Here is a 17352-nt window from a genome sequence, read left to right as displayed (position 1 = left end):
ACTAATCTTACTTATAAAAGACAGAATTTTAAAATATCTAATTGTACTTAAATGTTTAGTATAAGACAGAGTTTAGCGACTTCACTAGAGAGCATAAACCGCCACACCCAAAAAAAAACGCCGAAATGTTCATTTTACAATAACACACAAAGGCGATTAGTAATTACAGTTTTAATGGGTCAATGAGGGGCAGTCCCCTCCAGGTTTCGATCAACTCTGAACAAACCGAAGTTACGTAAGAAAATTATGGATTTCATTTCGACTGGTTGGAAGGTGATTTCAGAAGTTATAAGATTTATTTACCGCGTTAAGATTCGCTGCATATTTTAAGAAATTTATATTGAGATAAGACCTACACTAAAAAAAGGAAATATACGCAGAAAATACCGCTACCGTAAATAACAACCGAAAACAACTTTGCTGCCACACTTGAAAACGCGGAATTATTAAGTGGTGCTGTTTCATCGCAAGCGAGCGAACTAGAAAAAAATACCGCGTAACATCTGGGGAAAACCCTCTGCGTGACAGAAGAGACCAATTTGCTTTAAAGCGAGCTTCACTGTTGAAAAAATAAACCCAACGTTGTATTAGAGCGAGTTATATATTCGCATAGATTTTTGGTTCGGACTCGCGACAAAGAAAGTTATGCGGTACTTAATGCATCACGCGATTTTTGAAATGAATTTTGAACACCCGATATATATTAACTTAAATTCTTATCTTTATAAAAATGAGCGGTTACTTGCTAATTGTATATGTTGGTTCTGAGAATTCATTTTATAGATAAAACTATAGATAGAGGTAATTAGTAGCGCCGATGCTCACTCACACATGTGAAACGAGAAAAAGACAACACTGGTGGTTTGTGGGGCGTATATAAAACTACAATCGATAGTCGATCAAGCGGTTGGGCCGGTTGGTCTGGCTGTGTGTGTGTATACGTGTATCCGAGTTATGTGTGTATTGAACGGATGTGGTCTGTGCATACAAGTGCTATTTACTGAGACGTGTCGTGCGAATAGAGCGTCGTTATGTAAGTAAGCATTATGACCTTTTAGAGAAGTATCAGCGGAGAATATATTTGAGCATTGATATGATACTATACTACTCATAATTGTACAACTATGAATTGTAATTCGGTCTTTCATTTGTTATATTTACGGAGAAACAACATAATTTTTAAATAAATTAAGAATGCTCCCCTAAGACTTTATTATTACTAGGGCAGTAACGAATTAATAATTCCATGCCAAATTAACACGAAATGCTTACGCATCTCGCAATCTGCCATTTGAAATAGAATAAAAGAAAACCCGAGAGAGTATTTAAAAATCGAGTCCATTTTGCGTAACAAACAAGCATATAAATGATCTCATTTCGCAAATGTAGGCTGTGGCCATGGTCACTGTCATTTAATACAGCTAGCAGAATCGTTAAATTTGCTATTACGCGATTTCTATTCACGATGTGAAATATTCTGCTCGACGGATGTAGCTTCTTTACGTAATTTTGATTTTTTTAGGGGATCCCGCTAGTGATAAATAATTAATTAATTGAATCTTTATAGAAATTACAAAGGTATTGTTAAAATGGTAGCTATGTATAATATATATGTCTACGTACACCAATATGAGAAGTAACTATGATAAAATTAAAATACATACTCTAGTTATTTATATACCAAATTAATTGTCATTGCTTACAAACTTGTCAAATCTAGTTTCTGGCAGTTTAGTCATTTAAATTATTATTCTTTGACGTCATATGCCAGAAAATTCTGATAACGCGTGTTGCAAAAAAGATTAATGAACATATAATTTAAATTATAATTCATTTTTTATTATATTTTCTGTCTGGTATTAAAAAAATTGTAGGGAACTGATTAATAATTTTCTTCATAGAAATGTGCCTGCTCTAGTCCTTAATGAGAGAAACTACATATTTATATAAAAACTCATTTTTCATTAAGTTTTCAAGTAGTAATATAATATTATACATCCAGTATTTAATAAATAAGAGTGTTCAGTATACTGTATAACTGAAATATTTTTATAAACCATAACCTTTTAAAAATTTACCACTAATTGTAGATTATGAGAGAAACAAATAAAATAAAAAGAAATATAGTTGAAAAGAAGTTTATTCCAAGTTCTAAATTTACTAAATGAAATTTGAACTTCGATGAAACATTTGTGAACAAACAAAAAACAATTGTTTTATTGAACTATTGTTTTCTTAACAAACTTTATACAAATTCATAGAACTGAAAGAATCTTGGGCCTAAAACCTAACAAGTCAAAGCAAATACACGCTTACTTGTAAATAATGAGAGGTAGAACTTTTGAATGAATTTCATTCAAACTTTTTACCCAAATCAAACTTAGTTCAGTGGAGTTTGTAGGTACTAATTAAACTTTCCAATGGGACAGAGCTTTCAATACAAAGTTATACTTTAATTCATTTTAGGAATTTATTGCTTACAATATAATTTTATGAACATACACATACAATTATCACATACAATTTGGATAAAAATTGCATAATTTGTTAATTAGTTTATTGTTGCTATATATAAATCTGTAATAATTGCAAGCAAGTTAAGTTTGATTTCTTTGGTAGATTTAAATATATTAATTTTGAAATTGGACATAATAAGAGTGTTTTGAAGCATGTAAAAATCCTTTTTTGAAAGTATGCATTTCATCAAAACAAGACAAGTTTGTAAAGTCACAATTTTAGTCTGCTAATACTTAAGTATGTTCAACACCTTTTACGGTTGAACTTTAAAAGTCTAATATTCTTAATTCTTACATAATGCTTATATGTTTATTGCCTTTGTTACTACCCAAACTTCATTTTTAAACAACAAACATTGTAAAAAATATTTACTGTGAACCATAGGAAAGTGAACATGAATTACGCATCTACTTTCTACCTATAAGTAGGTCAATCATCAGCATCCTATATATCTTTAGTATATAATATGTAAACCGCGTGGATTTCCATGAATTTTATAGTTTGTAGTTAATTCTAGAATCATTAGTTTACTGGACCGGCTCATGATTAAGGTACGCGTGGCGTCGGAGTAAATTACAGAAACACTCGTAACGATTACTCAGACCCCAGCGTAGCGCCCGCCGTTGAGTTCAACCAGCCGACGCCACCGCATTATGTCCTATTACTATTAAGAACGAACTCTTAACGCGTAAATTCCAAAATATATATCGAAAGCTATTATCTATCACCGAAACTTGACGTAAACGATTTTCTTAAAGGAATCTTACCACTTGAAATGCTGAATCCAACAACAAAGGCACAAGCAGCCACGCGCTCCAATTACTGGGCACTCACTTATCACGAAAGCACTAGGTACAGCTGAAAATATACTTCACTAAATAAAGTTAATTCGATTAAAAGTCAATTGGAAGCTTCAAACGGAAGAAGTTAACAGTTTTTCACGCATTCACCACAAAACCGGGAAAGCGAACCTTCGATTACCGCTAGCTACGTACAAAATGGCGGATTTATGGAATGTGACGCGCCGACCGCTGACGCGCCGATTTTACACAGATAATATAACAAATACAGAATGTAATAAACAGACTATGGACCATTTCGTGATAAACTATCTACAATAATAATGTATGATTTACTCTCCCGGTATCCGTTCTCATAAATTAATTAATCTCATTTAAGTTACAAAATTAGAATTTACATGTCCCGCATTTTTATACCAAAATCCCGACAACAGTTTTGCGTTAATTCCATACCTATAAAAAATATTATGTAGAAAAAGCAATAACGTTTTTAACTCAATCTGAATTTAAGAATTATAGTTATTAAGTTTAAGTTTCCTTTGCAAAGATATAATAAGGAAAAAAGTTGACGTTAAAATACGTGATGTAAAAACATCAAAAAGTAGTTTTAGTTACTAAGCGATGCCTGAAAAATTTAGAATATATGTCGAAAACCAGAGCACCAAAACTTCATGCCTAGTGTGTCCACAAAACAAACAAGATATGTTTATATACAAATACTTTGCCCATAATAAGTAGTGGAGAAAGAGATAATAGAGGAGGCCAGAAGGGGATCATATAGGGGAAAATAGAAATCACCACTCACAAATTATTTATATAACCAAAATATATTGAAAAATTTCTAGACCTTCAGTATAAATTCCGACACATTTTACAGAAAATTATGACACTACATTCACACCATTGCGGTCGTAAATTAATTTATATAATTTTGATATTTGATCATTTTAAGTCTCAGATTTATTAATATATTAGTTAGTTTATAGTATATTAGTTATATAAGTCCTTACTTCGTAACGCTATATTTAATGGTGGAAATTGTGAGTAATATATTCTTTAAAAAAAACCAACAATTATAATTAGATGACACTATTCATTCTTTTAGTGGGCTTGTAATATGTTTCAGTATTTCACTAGGGTAAAACATATTCTTTTTTATTTGTTATTCTTCTTATCCGGTGCACTCTTGACATAGCAGTCGTGATCGCTAGGTAGTAGTGGTATTAAAAGAGGCAGATGTGATGCGCTTCACGACGTTTCGCCATCGATGCCTATCCTGCTACACTCATTAGGTGAACCTCCTACAGCAGACTTGATCTGGTCAGTCCAAAGTCACGCGTAGGTGACCTTCCGCGCGGTCTAGTGCCTTCCACCTTCCCCTGGACGACAAGGCGTTCTATGGACTGAACACCGCGCCGTGATACGTGTCCGAAGAATATGCAAGATTGTATTGTTGAAAACAGACGCTGATTAATACCGATTTCTTCAAGTATCGAGACATTTGTACGAAACCCCAAGCATTCTCCTCCAGCACTACTCCAGAGCGTCTATTTTCTGTCTTTCCACATCTCGCAAGGTCCTCGTTTCAGCCGTGTACAGAAATATGGGTAATATAAGTGTCTTCACGAGCCTGGTCTTCGTGGCTTTTGTAATATTCATGTTTCTCCATATTTTTGGCATGTATGTCTTGTGGTGCCCATACGTCGTTTGACCTCATCAAGGCATCCGCCATTGCTTGAAATCTGAGCCCCAAGATAAATATAAGATTGGACCATGTTGCATTTCGCGATTTGAGTCACTTCAGGCGAATTATTTCTGGCACAGACAACAATCATTACATTGGTTTTGCTGCGATTTATCTTAAGTCCAAACTCATGGCTCATTCGTTCCATCCTTGACAGAAGCTCTTCCAAGTGTTGCGAACTGGATGCAAACAGAGTGGTGTTATCCGCGTAACCGTAACGTAAACCGGATTGCCGATTGCCCAAATTGCTACACCAATTTCCACCAATTGTTACACCGTCTGTCCAGTCTTCCAAAGTGATGCGCATTATGAGCTCTGTGTACACGTTGAATAAGGGGTGTGAATATGGTGTGTGTTCATACCGAAGGCCAAATTCCTGTGGGTCTCTTTTATTTATTAACATACAAAGACAGAGTTTATAACATTTTCAATAAAGTCATCATAATAATTAAGAATGGATAAATAGAAAATTAAAAGTAATTTAGTTCCGGTGGCAGGATAGGAGAGAGAAAGACCTTTAAATCTGGCAGCAATTCCTCGCTGTATTGCATTACGTATTCGTTGCGAGGCAACCACTAGCTATAGGGTCACTGGTACCATCTACCAGGTGTTAACTTAACTCCTTAATTAGCGCCTGTGAACTTGAACCTCACGGCTCAAAAGATTCTACTCCAAAGGGAACAAAATCAAGGTTGGCGGAATGAAAATAAATATTTTAGACGTTAAGTATTTTTTGCTTGTCCGAGAAAGGTAAAACGGGGCTAACGTGTCGTATCTAAGATAACTAGTAGCTTACCATGTTAAAGCCTGTCCCATTGTCCAAGGGTTTAAAGCTGGGATAGCTTAAAATCCAGCCGCTACCTATCATTCCCTAAGCCTGTTGACTCTAAAATGGCTGGAAATTTGACGGCAGCAAGCGTATGATATTGTTGAGCGAGGCGTGGGGAGCAAAATTACCTGCACACTTTTGCCAATGGAAGCCATGATGTTCAAAGCTACTTCAATAACACAACAACACTTGTGAGTATATATGGACACACTGGGTTTTGCGAAGGATAAGCATTAAGCCAATGACAGCTTTCCTAGATCCCACTGCCACCTGCCTTGTTCGATCTGTAATTAAGGTGAGACCTAATAAGTTTTGGAATTCAGATTTACAAAGAGGACCAGTCAGCTCGTTTGAAAGTTTATAATAGATGGCAAACTCAAGCCTGGGTTGGATGCGAACCACCGTTTGTAGAATAAGATCGAAGGATTTTACATAAAAGACTGCTTAAATTCTTGCAGCAGGTGGAAGAAAGGCTAGAAGGGGAGGAGGGAAGAGCTACAGTTGTCGTCTTGCTTTATCCTAATCCGCCAAAGCTTGATTTCCTATTTCTTTTTTCTAAACGTACGTTTGAAATAAATTCCAAAGAAGTTAAAAAAAAATCCAAATCACGTCATAGAACTAAATGATTTCATAGAGGGCAATAACGAAGTCCGTAAGTTAGGTTGGGAATAAAAAGACAGAATTTTGAAATGAACAACGCTGAGTGGGACGTGATATGCAGGTAACACGTACAGAACGTTTTATTTATTATTTTTATATTTGGGGTTAAGGTACTTTTTGTATTATATTGGCATGGATGTACAAATTCTCACCATATATATATATTTCACATGTATAAAATTTGAAGTATAAACCTATTGAATTAAAATCTGTTATAATCTTAGAAAGCTAGAACACTTTACGAGTACCATCATCAAGGATTAAATAAAATGATAGCACAGATTATCAAATATTTTTATATAGCTGTAATTAGTAAGAAAATACGTAAACAACTTTTGAATTAACATTGACACATGACAACACTTGTTTTTGTCTCCAACAGCGAACATTAAAACAAAATTTTTAATAAAAAACTACAATCATATAACATACCTGCATCTTATTGTAATTGTGTTAACTATTGCGGCTTTTATGTTCATAAATAGGATAAATAGAAGTTTAAATTAATAAACTTTTATTGATCAGCCTATTCAAACAAGAATATCATCCTGAGACTTGACGTTGATCAGCTGAGTTTTGTTTTCGTTGCATTTGATACCATCTTTGATCGTATTATTAATTGAATAGGTATTAGTATTTTTTGGAAACAACAAAAGAAAAAATTAAACTATCAACTATGAATGAAATAAAATCTCTAGAACACGCAACTTTGAAGGTAGGTGAATTTCATGTTATAATTTAAGTTGTGTTTGGTACTCCGCTTTGGTTGGTATCATTGCAAGTGTTTTTTTGAGGTTTTTGTGTTGTATTATTAACAATCACTACTTGAGCATAAAACGTTTTAGAGGATTTTTAATGTGTCTGTTAAAGTATTTGTTTTTGACTCGTAGTGGTTAACGTTTTTCCTATTTTTAAATTAACCATGTTAACAAAATCGCATAGCTTATTGCGCGTTATTGCAATTCACTCAATTTACGTTTAAGTACATCATTTAAATAAAAATATGACTTAAAAAACATGGATGGTACATACCAACCAAAAAAAAAAATTCTTAATATATTCGTGACATAGATAAAATCAGAAAATATCAATGAAGAAATTGGTACTTTAAAAAAGTTATTAAATATTATAATTTTTTACAAAATTTCAAAGTGTAGTTAAATATAATACATATTTTAAAAGTATCTTTTTTTGTCATTTATCTTGTACTTTCTTTCTCTTTATACATATTTTATTTACATGCATGTATAATCTATAAATAAATAAGGCCAGTAAGCTTTGTGAATTATAATATGTTCTGTATAATCTATAACATATTTTTGATGTATATTTGCATAAACTAAATATTTATTGTGTTATTCATAAAAATACTTTATGCTTAAGTTATTGTTTGGACACATTTCAAAATAATACATACCTATTAACATAGGCCTAGTATTTGTTTCATAGCCATGACATGGTTATGGTAGTAACTTTAGTATTAATGTCATTACTTTTATGAAGTGAGTGCTTACTCTCATAGGATGTTGTTATTAATAGGTGCCATATGAAGTCTTTAACAAGAAATACCGCAACACTCAGCGTGTATTTGATGTGGAGGCCCGTCAAGTGGTTGCCGCTGTTGGTGATCTAGATAATGCTGTAAAAAGTGGATCTACAGCTGGTGAAATCAATAATTTGCTTGGTGGAATGGTGAGCTTGATGTCTTTTAAATTATCATTCTGTGATAAGCCATGGAAGTTACATCCTTTTGTTTTTTGTGTAATAAGTTTTCATTTAGTTTTGCCATCATACCAGTTAGAATAGGTGTATTTGTAGCATATATTAGAAACATTTTAATCCCTTTTAAAAATGCTATTCAAAGATTGATAACTTAATTTTTTTGCCAATTCATAGCTTTTGCTAATTCCAGTTTAAATTTAATTATCTTTCTTACTGACTCAAACAGGTTGAAAAACTGACAACAATGAAGCGTAAAGCATCAGATGCAATAGCAGAGGAAGTACAAGCTGCTTTTGTTTGTAAGAAACGACTTGAACATTTGAAAGAGCAAGCAGAGGCTATTGCTGAACCAAATTCGCCACAGAATAAGGTATAGATTTCATTTGATATATTCTTCATTAAATTGGCATCATGTACATTTACTTAGGTATTATATATATATATACCTTATCAATTTGATATTGCATCCTTGGTTTAGTGATTTACCTGAGCCTGAATTATGCTGGGAGGTTCGAGTTTTTCGGGTTTATACACATAGATTATGTTTGAGTTTTACTACAGTTAAATTCAAATCTATTGAATGCTAGCATGGTTGCAGTTTTTGTATATGTCAACAACCAGCAACATTCAGCCCCAAAGTTGGAGATTCAATTCATTTTCATTGTGCATCCATTGATATAGTGTATGTATTAGTACTTGCTCCTACGAACGTAAAGTATAGGTATGTCAGGTGTTGAGTCAATAATTAAAGTTATCAAAGAAACAGATCTATTATGAGGTCATTAAGGGTAGTAGCCACTGGACCATTACTATTTAGAAATATTTAGCTAAGAAAACATACTCCATATCATATCATCAGTAATTTTGTATAAATGATATGTTTCAGACGGCAATGACTCAATGGCGTAAAGTGCGCCTGGACCGCATGATTGTCGATTACTTCCTAAGGAACGGCTATTATGACTCCGCAAGTAAAATGGCTGATTCTCGTAATCTTCGCGATTTGACTAATGCTGGTAAGTCCACTCATCATACTTGAAAGTAATATAAGTTACTTAACACGGTTTTTTATGGTTTATGTTTGATTAAGATATTTAAATATACCATCAGCCTTTAACATACATTTTGATCAATATTATTTAAAGCCAAATAAATATATAGAATCATCAGAAAATCATGACTCGCCTACTATAAGTCATGTACATATGTCAATATTTAGTACTTTCTTGACATGCGGGAGTCTGATTTTACTTATTTAATGCAACACAAACTAAATATTGTATGACATTAATATGCTATAAGCGGGTGTTATCTGTCATACATATCTTTTAATCAAGTAACTTGAATAAAGACTAATTTTATAGGAATTTTAAATTAGTAAATATGTATTAGTTTTAGAATATTTATAATTTTTAATCTGTTACACATGTCTAATGATGTCCTTAAACTTGCTATTGTTATCTGTGTTCGGATTTTAAGATCTGTGTTATCGTTATTGAAAACAGAGATAAAGATGGTATTTACCATGGTCAATAACCCGGCAGTCGGGAGTTTTCGCGGGAAAACATTTGTTTATATTTACTTAAATGGCGTTCTTATGTAAGGAGCTCTCCAAGACTTCCGTATAATAATTGAAACGTATGTCATTAATTCACGTATATATGGATCGAAATAATCTATTATTGAACATGTCGTAATAAATATTCCAGACATATACGCGGCCGGTGCAGAGGTCGAACGCGAGTTATGGGCCCGTCGTACATCTCGTTGTTTGCAATGGTGTGCCGATAATCGATCTAAGCTGCGCAAACTCAACTCCACTATGGAGTTTAACACGCGGATACAGGTCTGTTATTTCTAATTATAGTATTTTACAAAGCCGCATTAATTTAGTGGTTTGGACCGGGTAAATGATATCTATGGAAAATACTTGATTGTACAGGGAAATTAAATATAATAATAATGAAGAAACAAACAGTTTTAGTGAAGTATTTTTTTGACGTAAACGGATAAATAAGTTTACAGTTGAATATTATTGCTATGTGCAAAAGAGAAAAACTAGTTGAACTCAATGTTATCTTGCTCTATCCGTTTTTATACGTGCAAAAGAGAAAAACTAGTTGAACTCAATGTTATCTTGCTCTATCCGTTTTAATACGTGCAAAAGAGAAAAACTAGTTGAACTCAAAGTTATCTTACTCTATCCGTTTTAATATGTGCAAAAGAGAAAACCTAGTTGAACTCAATGTTATCTTACTCTATCCGTTTTAATATGTGCAAAAGAAAAGAACTAGTGTCACTCAATGTTATCTTACTCTATCCGTTTCAATATGTGCAAAAGAGAAGAACTAGTAAAAAAAGGAACTTATTTTTGAACTAGTTTTCTGTCAACGTCAAAAACGTAAACCTTTAAAATATAGCGTAGAGTTCGCGCGTCTTGGATCATAAAACGAAGTGTTCAGGCACAGAAGACACTTTACAGTAATGCGATAAATAGACAATTTTGTCACCCAGAAAACGGGTTTATTTATTTTATTTATATAAAATTTATTTGGTTTATGTAAACTATTTTCATGAAAAGCCTTTGAACTTTTTGCTGTTGTAAACTAGGTATAGATATATAACGTATTGAAATTTTATTATAAAATAATACAGTTAAGCGTTATTTACACTTATTATTTTGCAGGAGTTCATAGAGCTGGTGCGTGGAGACCTGCGCCTGGATGCGGTGAAATACGCCAAGAAGCATTTCTCCACTTACGATGATGGACAGCTAGAGGACATACAGCATTGTATGGGAATGCTCGCTTTTCCCAAGGATACTGGTAAGAATCAATCCAAAAATGTTATATAAACTGTAAAACACAAAAAAGTTAAGAAATATTATGTCTATCATATATTTTCACGTAATTTTATGTTTATGATTATTTTCACTCAGTGTAGGGTAGGCATAAACACTATCTCTCTTCTTTATAGCGTAAATACAATTAAAAAGAAAGAGACAAAAAATACTTTAGTCACACTGATTGAGTTTTAATGAATATGGGTACTAAAAAAGAAGACCAACTAATATACAAATCATTTGAGAAGAGAACTACTGCAACTCTACTTCATGCAGTCTAGTCATTATTTACATTGTAGAGTCTGTGTGGAAAATCCTTTGTGGCATTTGACTACAGTGCTAAATTATTTTATTGAAATATTGACAATAGTCTTATGTCATTACAGTTTGACAGTAATCATTAATTACAATCTTGATATTCTATATTTTTAATGTTATTTATTAAAAAGATTTACAGCTTATAAATAATTATCTACTAAATATTTACGCTTATAACTTTGTACGCCCATGTACGATACAAATAAAATAATTTTTATCCCGGCCAACTAGTACAAAGAAAACAATAAACAAACCAAATTATTTGAGTTTAGGGCGGTAAGCTTATTAACTGTCATCACACTTGTTTGTGTAATGACAGATCCAATATCAACAGTTGAAATATGTGATTTGAATTGAAGAAGTTGCTCCTATTTCCCCATGCCTCCTGCTGATAGAGGACAAATCTTTTTGACTTATTTTATTATTATTAATTATTTAAGATATCATGTGGAAGATGGTGTAACAGTTGCTTCTTACAAACGTTGTGTAAAACAAACAAAACTTGGCGATTAAAAACAGTAGCGGAGTTTATTGCCAGTTCTTCTCTTCCGTTCTACGCCCTTGATTTGAGAACTGGCAGTAAATGTAAAATTAGAAGCATGTATTATGTATTTATTTTTGACGTGACAACGTCTTATAATTCGATGGATCCCGCTGCACGCACGAAAAGACGTGACGCATGCGGCGTTTTCTCGCTCTGAGGCGTTCCATTTCAGGCTTGAAGTGCAAGCGAGAGCGCGGAACGAGCGACAAAGAGGCACAATCGGCCTCAATCGCGTTCGTCAGCGTTTTATAACTGTCTTTCTCCTACATGAGAGAGCGATGAAAAATAATTGACATGATTGTATTTATGCGTACAAATAAATGTAACTTGATCAATTCAATTGTGATTTCCATTTACCTACTTCTCTATATCCATACAAAATATCTAACAAACAAATTAAATTAAAATGTTCTTTTGAAAATGCAACCATTGCATCAGTATTTTCTTATGACGTTGTCACGTTCAACTATCGTCAGTAAAGCGACTTTACAGACAACCGATTTTTTTGACGTTCATAAGTGTTCATTATGTTACCTATATGAATTTTAAAATAATAAAAGTATACAAATGAAATGGTTCGTAGTAAATGAGAGCTATATCAGTTCATATACATTTTTACAGCTCTCTTTCCACACAGACTTATCAATTACATATAAATCTTGTCTGGCAGTTATAAAATGAGACTGTGTAACTTGCAGAAGTGGAACCGTATGCTGGTCTCCTCCGTGCCAGTCGCTGGCAGCAGTTGGTCAGCCAGTTCCGTTGGGAACACGCCAGACTATTACACCCGGCAAGGCTGCCAGCTCTACCCGTCACCTTGCAGCTTGGGCTTGCTGCGTTGAATACACCATATCCTTTTTATATATTGTTTTTTATAAAACTGCTCATGAGGCTCACCTGATGTTAAGTACCGCAATAGACACTCATGCCAGAGGGCTCGCAAGTGCGTTGCCGGTCTTTTAAGAATAGGTACGCTGATATTCATTGTTTAAGGTTTTAGAAAACAATATTATATTGCGTTAGTTTAACGGGCAGCAGTGTTGGCCAAAGGGCTTCTGCGTGCAATACTCTTCCCTGAGGTCGTAGGTTTGATCCCCGGCTGTGCAACAATGGACTTTCCTTCTATGTGCGCATTTAACATTAACTCGAACGGTGAAGGAAAACATCGTGAGGAAACCGGCTTGCCTTAGACCCAAAAAGTCGACGGCGTGCATCAGGCACAGAAGGATCTCCTGCTTGCCTATAAGATTAACTTGATCATGAAACAGATACAGGAATCTGAGGCCCAGACCTAAAAAGGTTGTAGCGCCATTGATTTTTTTTAAAGTTTAACGGGCAGTCTAGTGTTAGCAACAGTTTTGTTTGTATCTGTGATTTACTTAGAACTACGTTTAAACATAAGTACGGACACGGTCAAAATAGAAAATGATTGTTACAAAAGAAAATTAACTTTTACTTATGATTAAAAACAATATCAAATTTAAAGAACTTTTTTTTCTTCTTTGCTCCATTAAAATTTTGAATTTATTGGTTTATTTAATAGGTTGAGAATTTCTATATAAACTGTTTGGCATTTTTCGTTTCAAGTAAAATTCATATTTTGATGGGCGGTGAATTTATGTAAAATTTGCTGCAAATCGTCTAAAATCTTCTATAAGGAGACATTCAAAGTTCTGTTAATAAACATTTATCTTTAAATTTCCCTGACTCCCCCCCACTCAGTGCTACAAAGAGAGCACGAAGGTGTCAGGATGTCCCGCGTGTCAGCCCCCCCTCAACTCGTTGGCCTCCACTTTGCCCCACGCACACTGCTCCCACTCGCGCCTTGTCTGCCGCATCTCCAACAAACCACTCAACGAACACAACCACCCCATGGTGCTACCCAACGGACAAGTGTACGGCGAAAAGGTCAGTTTTATTTGTTTAGCTTAACCTAATTTTTTGTAGGGGACTCATATTTTGTGAGCAACTAGAAAAGGATTTTGTGACAGGGGCCGAAATTTGCAATTTAGACCGCGCATAGCGCGATGTTACGTCTTCTCTGTGCAGCTGAACGGCGTAAAATCAGAGACTATGTCCAAAAAACTGGAAGCGTTCGAGATCTGGGTTTATCGATGTATGCCTAAAATATCTTGGACAGAGCGGAACAGAAAGCAGAAGAAGAAGAACTGCTGGAATATTTCGGACACGTCTCACGTAACACCAAAAAATACAAGCTCCTTCATTTGATCATACAAGACATCACGTCTTGGTTGAAGAATCTTAGACAATGGTTTGGTCGAAGCACCAAGTCATGGTTCAGAAGCGCGGCATCCAAAATTAAACTAGCGAGGATGATCGCGTTCGAAAGGAGAGGCAGTATAGGAAGACAAAGAGGCAATTGTAGTGAAAGCCGACCATACTCATAACCTAGACGGGGTCGCCAGTACTTTAAAAATTTGGTACCCTTTAGATCCTAATTCGAAGGTAGCCCCGTAACTCTGATGACTTTGACAAAGTGATAAATGATATCGCAGAATAAGTTTTTTTAATTACTATAAAATCCCTTGGCGTTGCGTAGAGATGTTGGGTCTCTCTGCATCTTCTACCGCATTTACCATGGGGAGTGTTCAGAAGATTTGTTCGGTCTAATACCCGCAGCTGAGTTTCATTATCGGACGTCAAGGCAAAATACAAAATACCATCCGTATCAGCTCGACGTCCGTCGTTCCACTGAGCGTTTTCTAAGGCAGTTTTTGCCGCGCACCACCACTATGTGGAACCCGCTGCCCACTGAAGTATTTCCGAACCAATTCGACTTAGGGTCCTTCAAGAAAACAGCGTAGCAATTCTTGAAAGGCCGGCAACGCACTTGCGAGCCTTTTGGCAATGTGAATGTCCATGTGATGGCGGCGGTGTGGCGGTATCGCTTAACATGAGGTGAGCCTCTTGCCCGTTTGCCTGCTATTACATAAAAAACTACTATTATCGCATTTATTCTGATAAATGTAACTGCCTCAGAAATTTCTTGTTATTTTTTCTTTTGCTTTTCAGGCCCTCAAAGAGATGATGAAGGAACAAGGCTCAATTGTTTGCCCGAAAACGAAGGAGGTGTTTTGCATGAAGCGTGTCGAGAAGGTGTATGTTATGTAGATTATTTTTATTATTTACATCACAAATTGTATTTTAGTTCTTATTAATGAAATCATTGTGACTGAGCAATCGCAATTTTAGTAGTTATTTTTTTGTAATTTCTGTTTAGCATTAGAACAATTTTGTTTATTCCAACTTTCTTATACGACAAATTACTGTTTGAAATCCTCGGACTTGAGCCCAATTTTTAAATACAGATTTGTTTCCTCACTCCAGAAAACTTGGTACTTTTGCCACATTTTGTAATGAAATCTTCAAATAATGAGTAAAAAACTTGTTTGTATGAATTACATACAAAATTTCATCACAATTTTTTTCGAAGTCATCTTCAGTAGATGCTCAGTCATTTATATATAGGCGTATTTTAAGAGGTGTCTATTAATAGTTATAATAAGTTTTTTTATCGTACTGGAGCAGCACTGTGCCTGAGCGAAACCGAAATTTTTAAAAAAAATTTAAAAAATTTCAAATTTTATAAATTCTATATATCCAAGGCTATACATAGTAGAGCATATTTTTAAAAATTGTCCTTTGTTAACATAGCTTTTACACATTAAGAAAACGGATTAAAGCTATGGCTTTAATCCGTTAAAAAAGTTTTATTACTTTTAAAAATGTCAAATCACCTCTTAAAATACGAACTAATGTCTTAACGATTTTAAAGTTTTATTTCCCTTAGAAATTAACGGACGAAGCTATTATTATATTTATTTTTTATTGGGTTTATTCATTAAAGGTGTTTATGTACTCCATTCTAACTATAAGAATCTCCTACAATTTTCTATATACTGCCAATCATTGTAGGGAAAATAAAAGTATTTCCGAAATGCAAGAATCTTTAATTCTTACTATACACCTCTTTACGTGAGTTAATATGTTTTATAAAGGTTACACTTTTGTGAAAACACTGCTGTGGCACTGTTTTTATAATTTGCAAGAGGTTTCGTAATCACTATTTGCGTTATCGATCTCGTGTACTACCGTAAAATACGGTATTTTCAATAAAAGCCTATTTTATCTTGGTGCCATGACATAAATGTCTCGGAATATCCGGTCCATTTTCTATGCTGTATTTTGTTTATCCTAACAATCGATATTAAGGAATGTAATAGTTTGTATATCATGTAACTTTAAATAAAGGTATCTATGTAAATCCGATTTTTTATTAAATACCCATTTGACTAGTTATAGCTTAGTACTTTTAAACATGCAAACTAACTATTTATGAAAAATAAAATCTATATTCTAAAAGTTTGCAAAACATTAACGTGTTTGTTTCTAACCATTACTTTAAAATAAGTTACAGCTATTTCAATTTTTGCAACAATTTTTTTATAGAACGGGCTTGAGGCTCATCTGATTTTAAGTGATATCGCCGCCCATTGACACTCGATGCCAGAGGGCTCGCAAGTGCGTTGCCGGCCTTTTAAGAATTGAAACGCTCTTTTCTAGAAGGAACCTAAGTCGAATTGTTTCGGAAATATGTCAGTGGGTAGCTGGTTCCACATACTGGTGGTACGCGGCAAAAAATGCCTTCAAAAACGCTCAGTTATGCAACGACGGACCTTGTGTGGTTCCGAGTACTGTGCCTACTACGCGCCCTCCACGGCCTGCTTTTCGGGTTGTCGCCGTATTGGGAAGGGATGTTGTCTTTCGTCCTACCCTTGGGGGGCCTATATGCTTTTCGTAACTTTTACAACTCATACATTTAAGAACTAGCGCAGCTAATCTCCAAGCCTAGTGTTTTATAATGCATTAGAATAATTTCTCTTGAGTAGGTAAAAAGTCCCAGCAAAAAAGTATAATAAATATGTTTTAAATCACGCACAGAGGATTGCTTAATGGATCGAACGTAATAACAAAGCGAAACGCATCGCGCAAGCCCCCGGAACGTCGTACTTTGATTGCGTGATTACGTACTCGTACGTATCAAAGTACGGAAAGAGGCGCGTAAAATGGATAATTGTTTGTTTTTTTTGGTTACTCCAGATATATATTCTTATTCTTTTTTAATAGGCAAACACGCTGTTGGTGTCGTTCTACATATGTTTTACTATGTAATCATATTTGAACATTGTTGTCTTGTTAATTTGTCACCACTCAAAGACTAGAACGTCTTCGCCAACTTTTTCAAGCCCATAATTATCGAGGGCTGTCGGCCTGCCTGATTTTGTATTACCCTACGGTAGGTAGGTCTTACTGATTCATAGGGGTTTTAGGTTTATAATAATAAAGTGGTGCTAC

The 17352-nt window shown here is 34.4% G+C and overlaps 2 protein-coding genes across 7 annotated transcripts in view; one reads left to right on the top strand and one right to left on the bottom strand.

The window, feature by feature from the left end:
- The window catches only part of LOC123720833 (C-terminal-binding protein), a 51135-nt gene extending 47601 nt beyond the window's left edge, over positions 1 to 3534 (bottom strand). For 2 of the 3 annotated variants that reach the window (XM_045677615.1, XM_045677614.1), the window contains exon 1: positions 3285 to 3533. The gene's annotated coding sequence lies outside the window, so the exon portion shown is untranslated. Of the gene's footprint in view, positions 1 to 3284 lie in introns of all 3 variants that reach the window. The other variant, XM_045677616.1, reaches the window with a different exon arrangement.
- On the top strand, positions 942 to 16261 carry LOC123720834 (E3 ubiquitin-protein transferase MAEA). Of its 4 annotated transcripts, none has more exons than XM_045677621.1 (9): positions 942 to 1033; positions 8090 to 8242; positions 8499 to 8642; positions 9159 to 9288; positions 9982 to 10118; positions 10959 to 11097; positions 12675 to 12825; positions 13695 to 13884; positions 15010 to 16261. In XM_045677621.1, the coding sequence occupies exons 2-9, from the start codon at positions 8240 to 8242 to the stop codon at positions 15106 to 15108; spliced, it is 993 nt and encodes a 330-aa protein (XP_045533577.1). In that variant the 5' UTR covers positions 942 to 1033; positions 8090 to 8239; the 3' UTR covers positions 15109 to 16261. The 4 variants fall into 4 exon arrangements, with proteins under 4 accessions (XP_045533577.1, XP_045533574.1, XP_045533575.1 ...); XM_045677618.1 differs by lacking the exon at positions 942 to 1033 and adding an exon at positions 6920 to 7265; XM_045677619.1 differs by lacking the exon at positions 942 to 1033 and adding an exon at positions 7483 to 7652.
- Positions 16262 to 17352: the final 1091 nt, after the last annotated feature.

Source organism: Pieris brassicae, chromosome 2, assembly GCF_905147105.1.
Source record: "Pieris brassicae chromosome 2, ilPieBrab1.1, whole genome shotgun sequence".
NCBI classification, from domain to species: Eukaryota; Metazoa; Arthropoda; class Insecta; order Lepidoptera; family Pieridae; genus Pieris; species Pieris brassicae.
This window is presented reverse-complemented; position numbering and strand designations above follow the sequence as displayed.

Coding starts and splice junctions, on each gene's coding strand:
- LOC123720834 (XM_045677618.1), top strand. CDS start 7,227: ATGAATGAAATAAAATCTCTAGAACACGCAACTTTGAAG. Junction 8,243..8,498: donor ATAATTTGCTTGGTGGAATG/GTGAGCTTGATG, acceptor TGACTCAAACAG/GTTGAAAAACTGACAACAAT. Junction 11,098..12,674: donor CGCTTTTCCCAAGGATACTG/GTAAGAATCAAT, acceptor TGTAACTTGCAG/AAGTGGAACCGTATGCTGGT.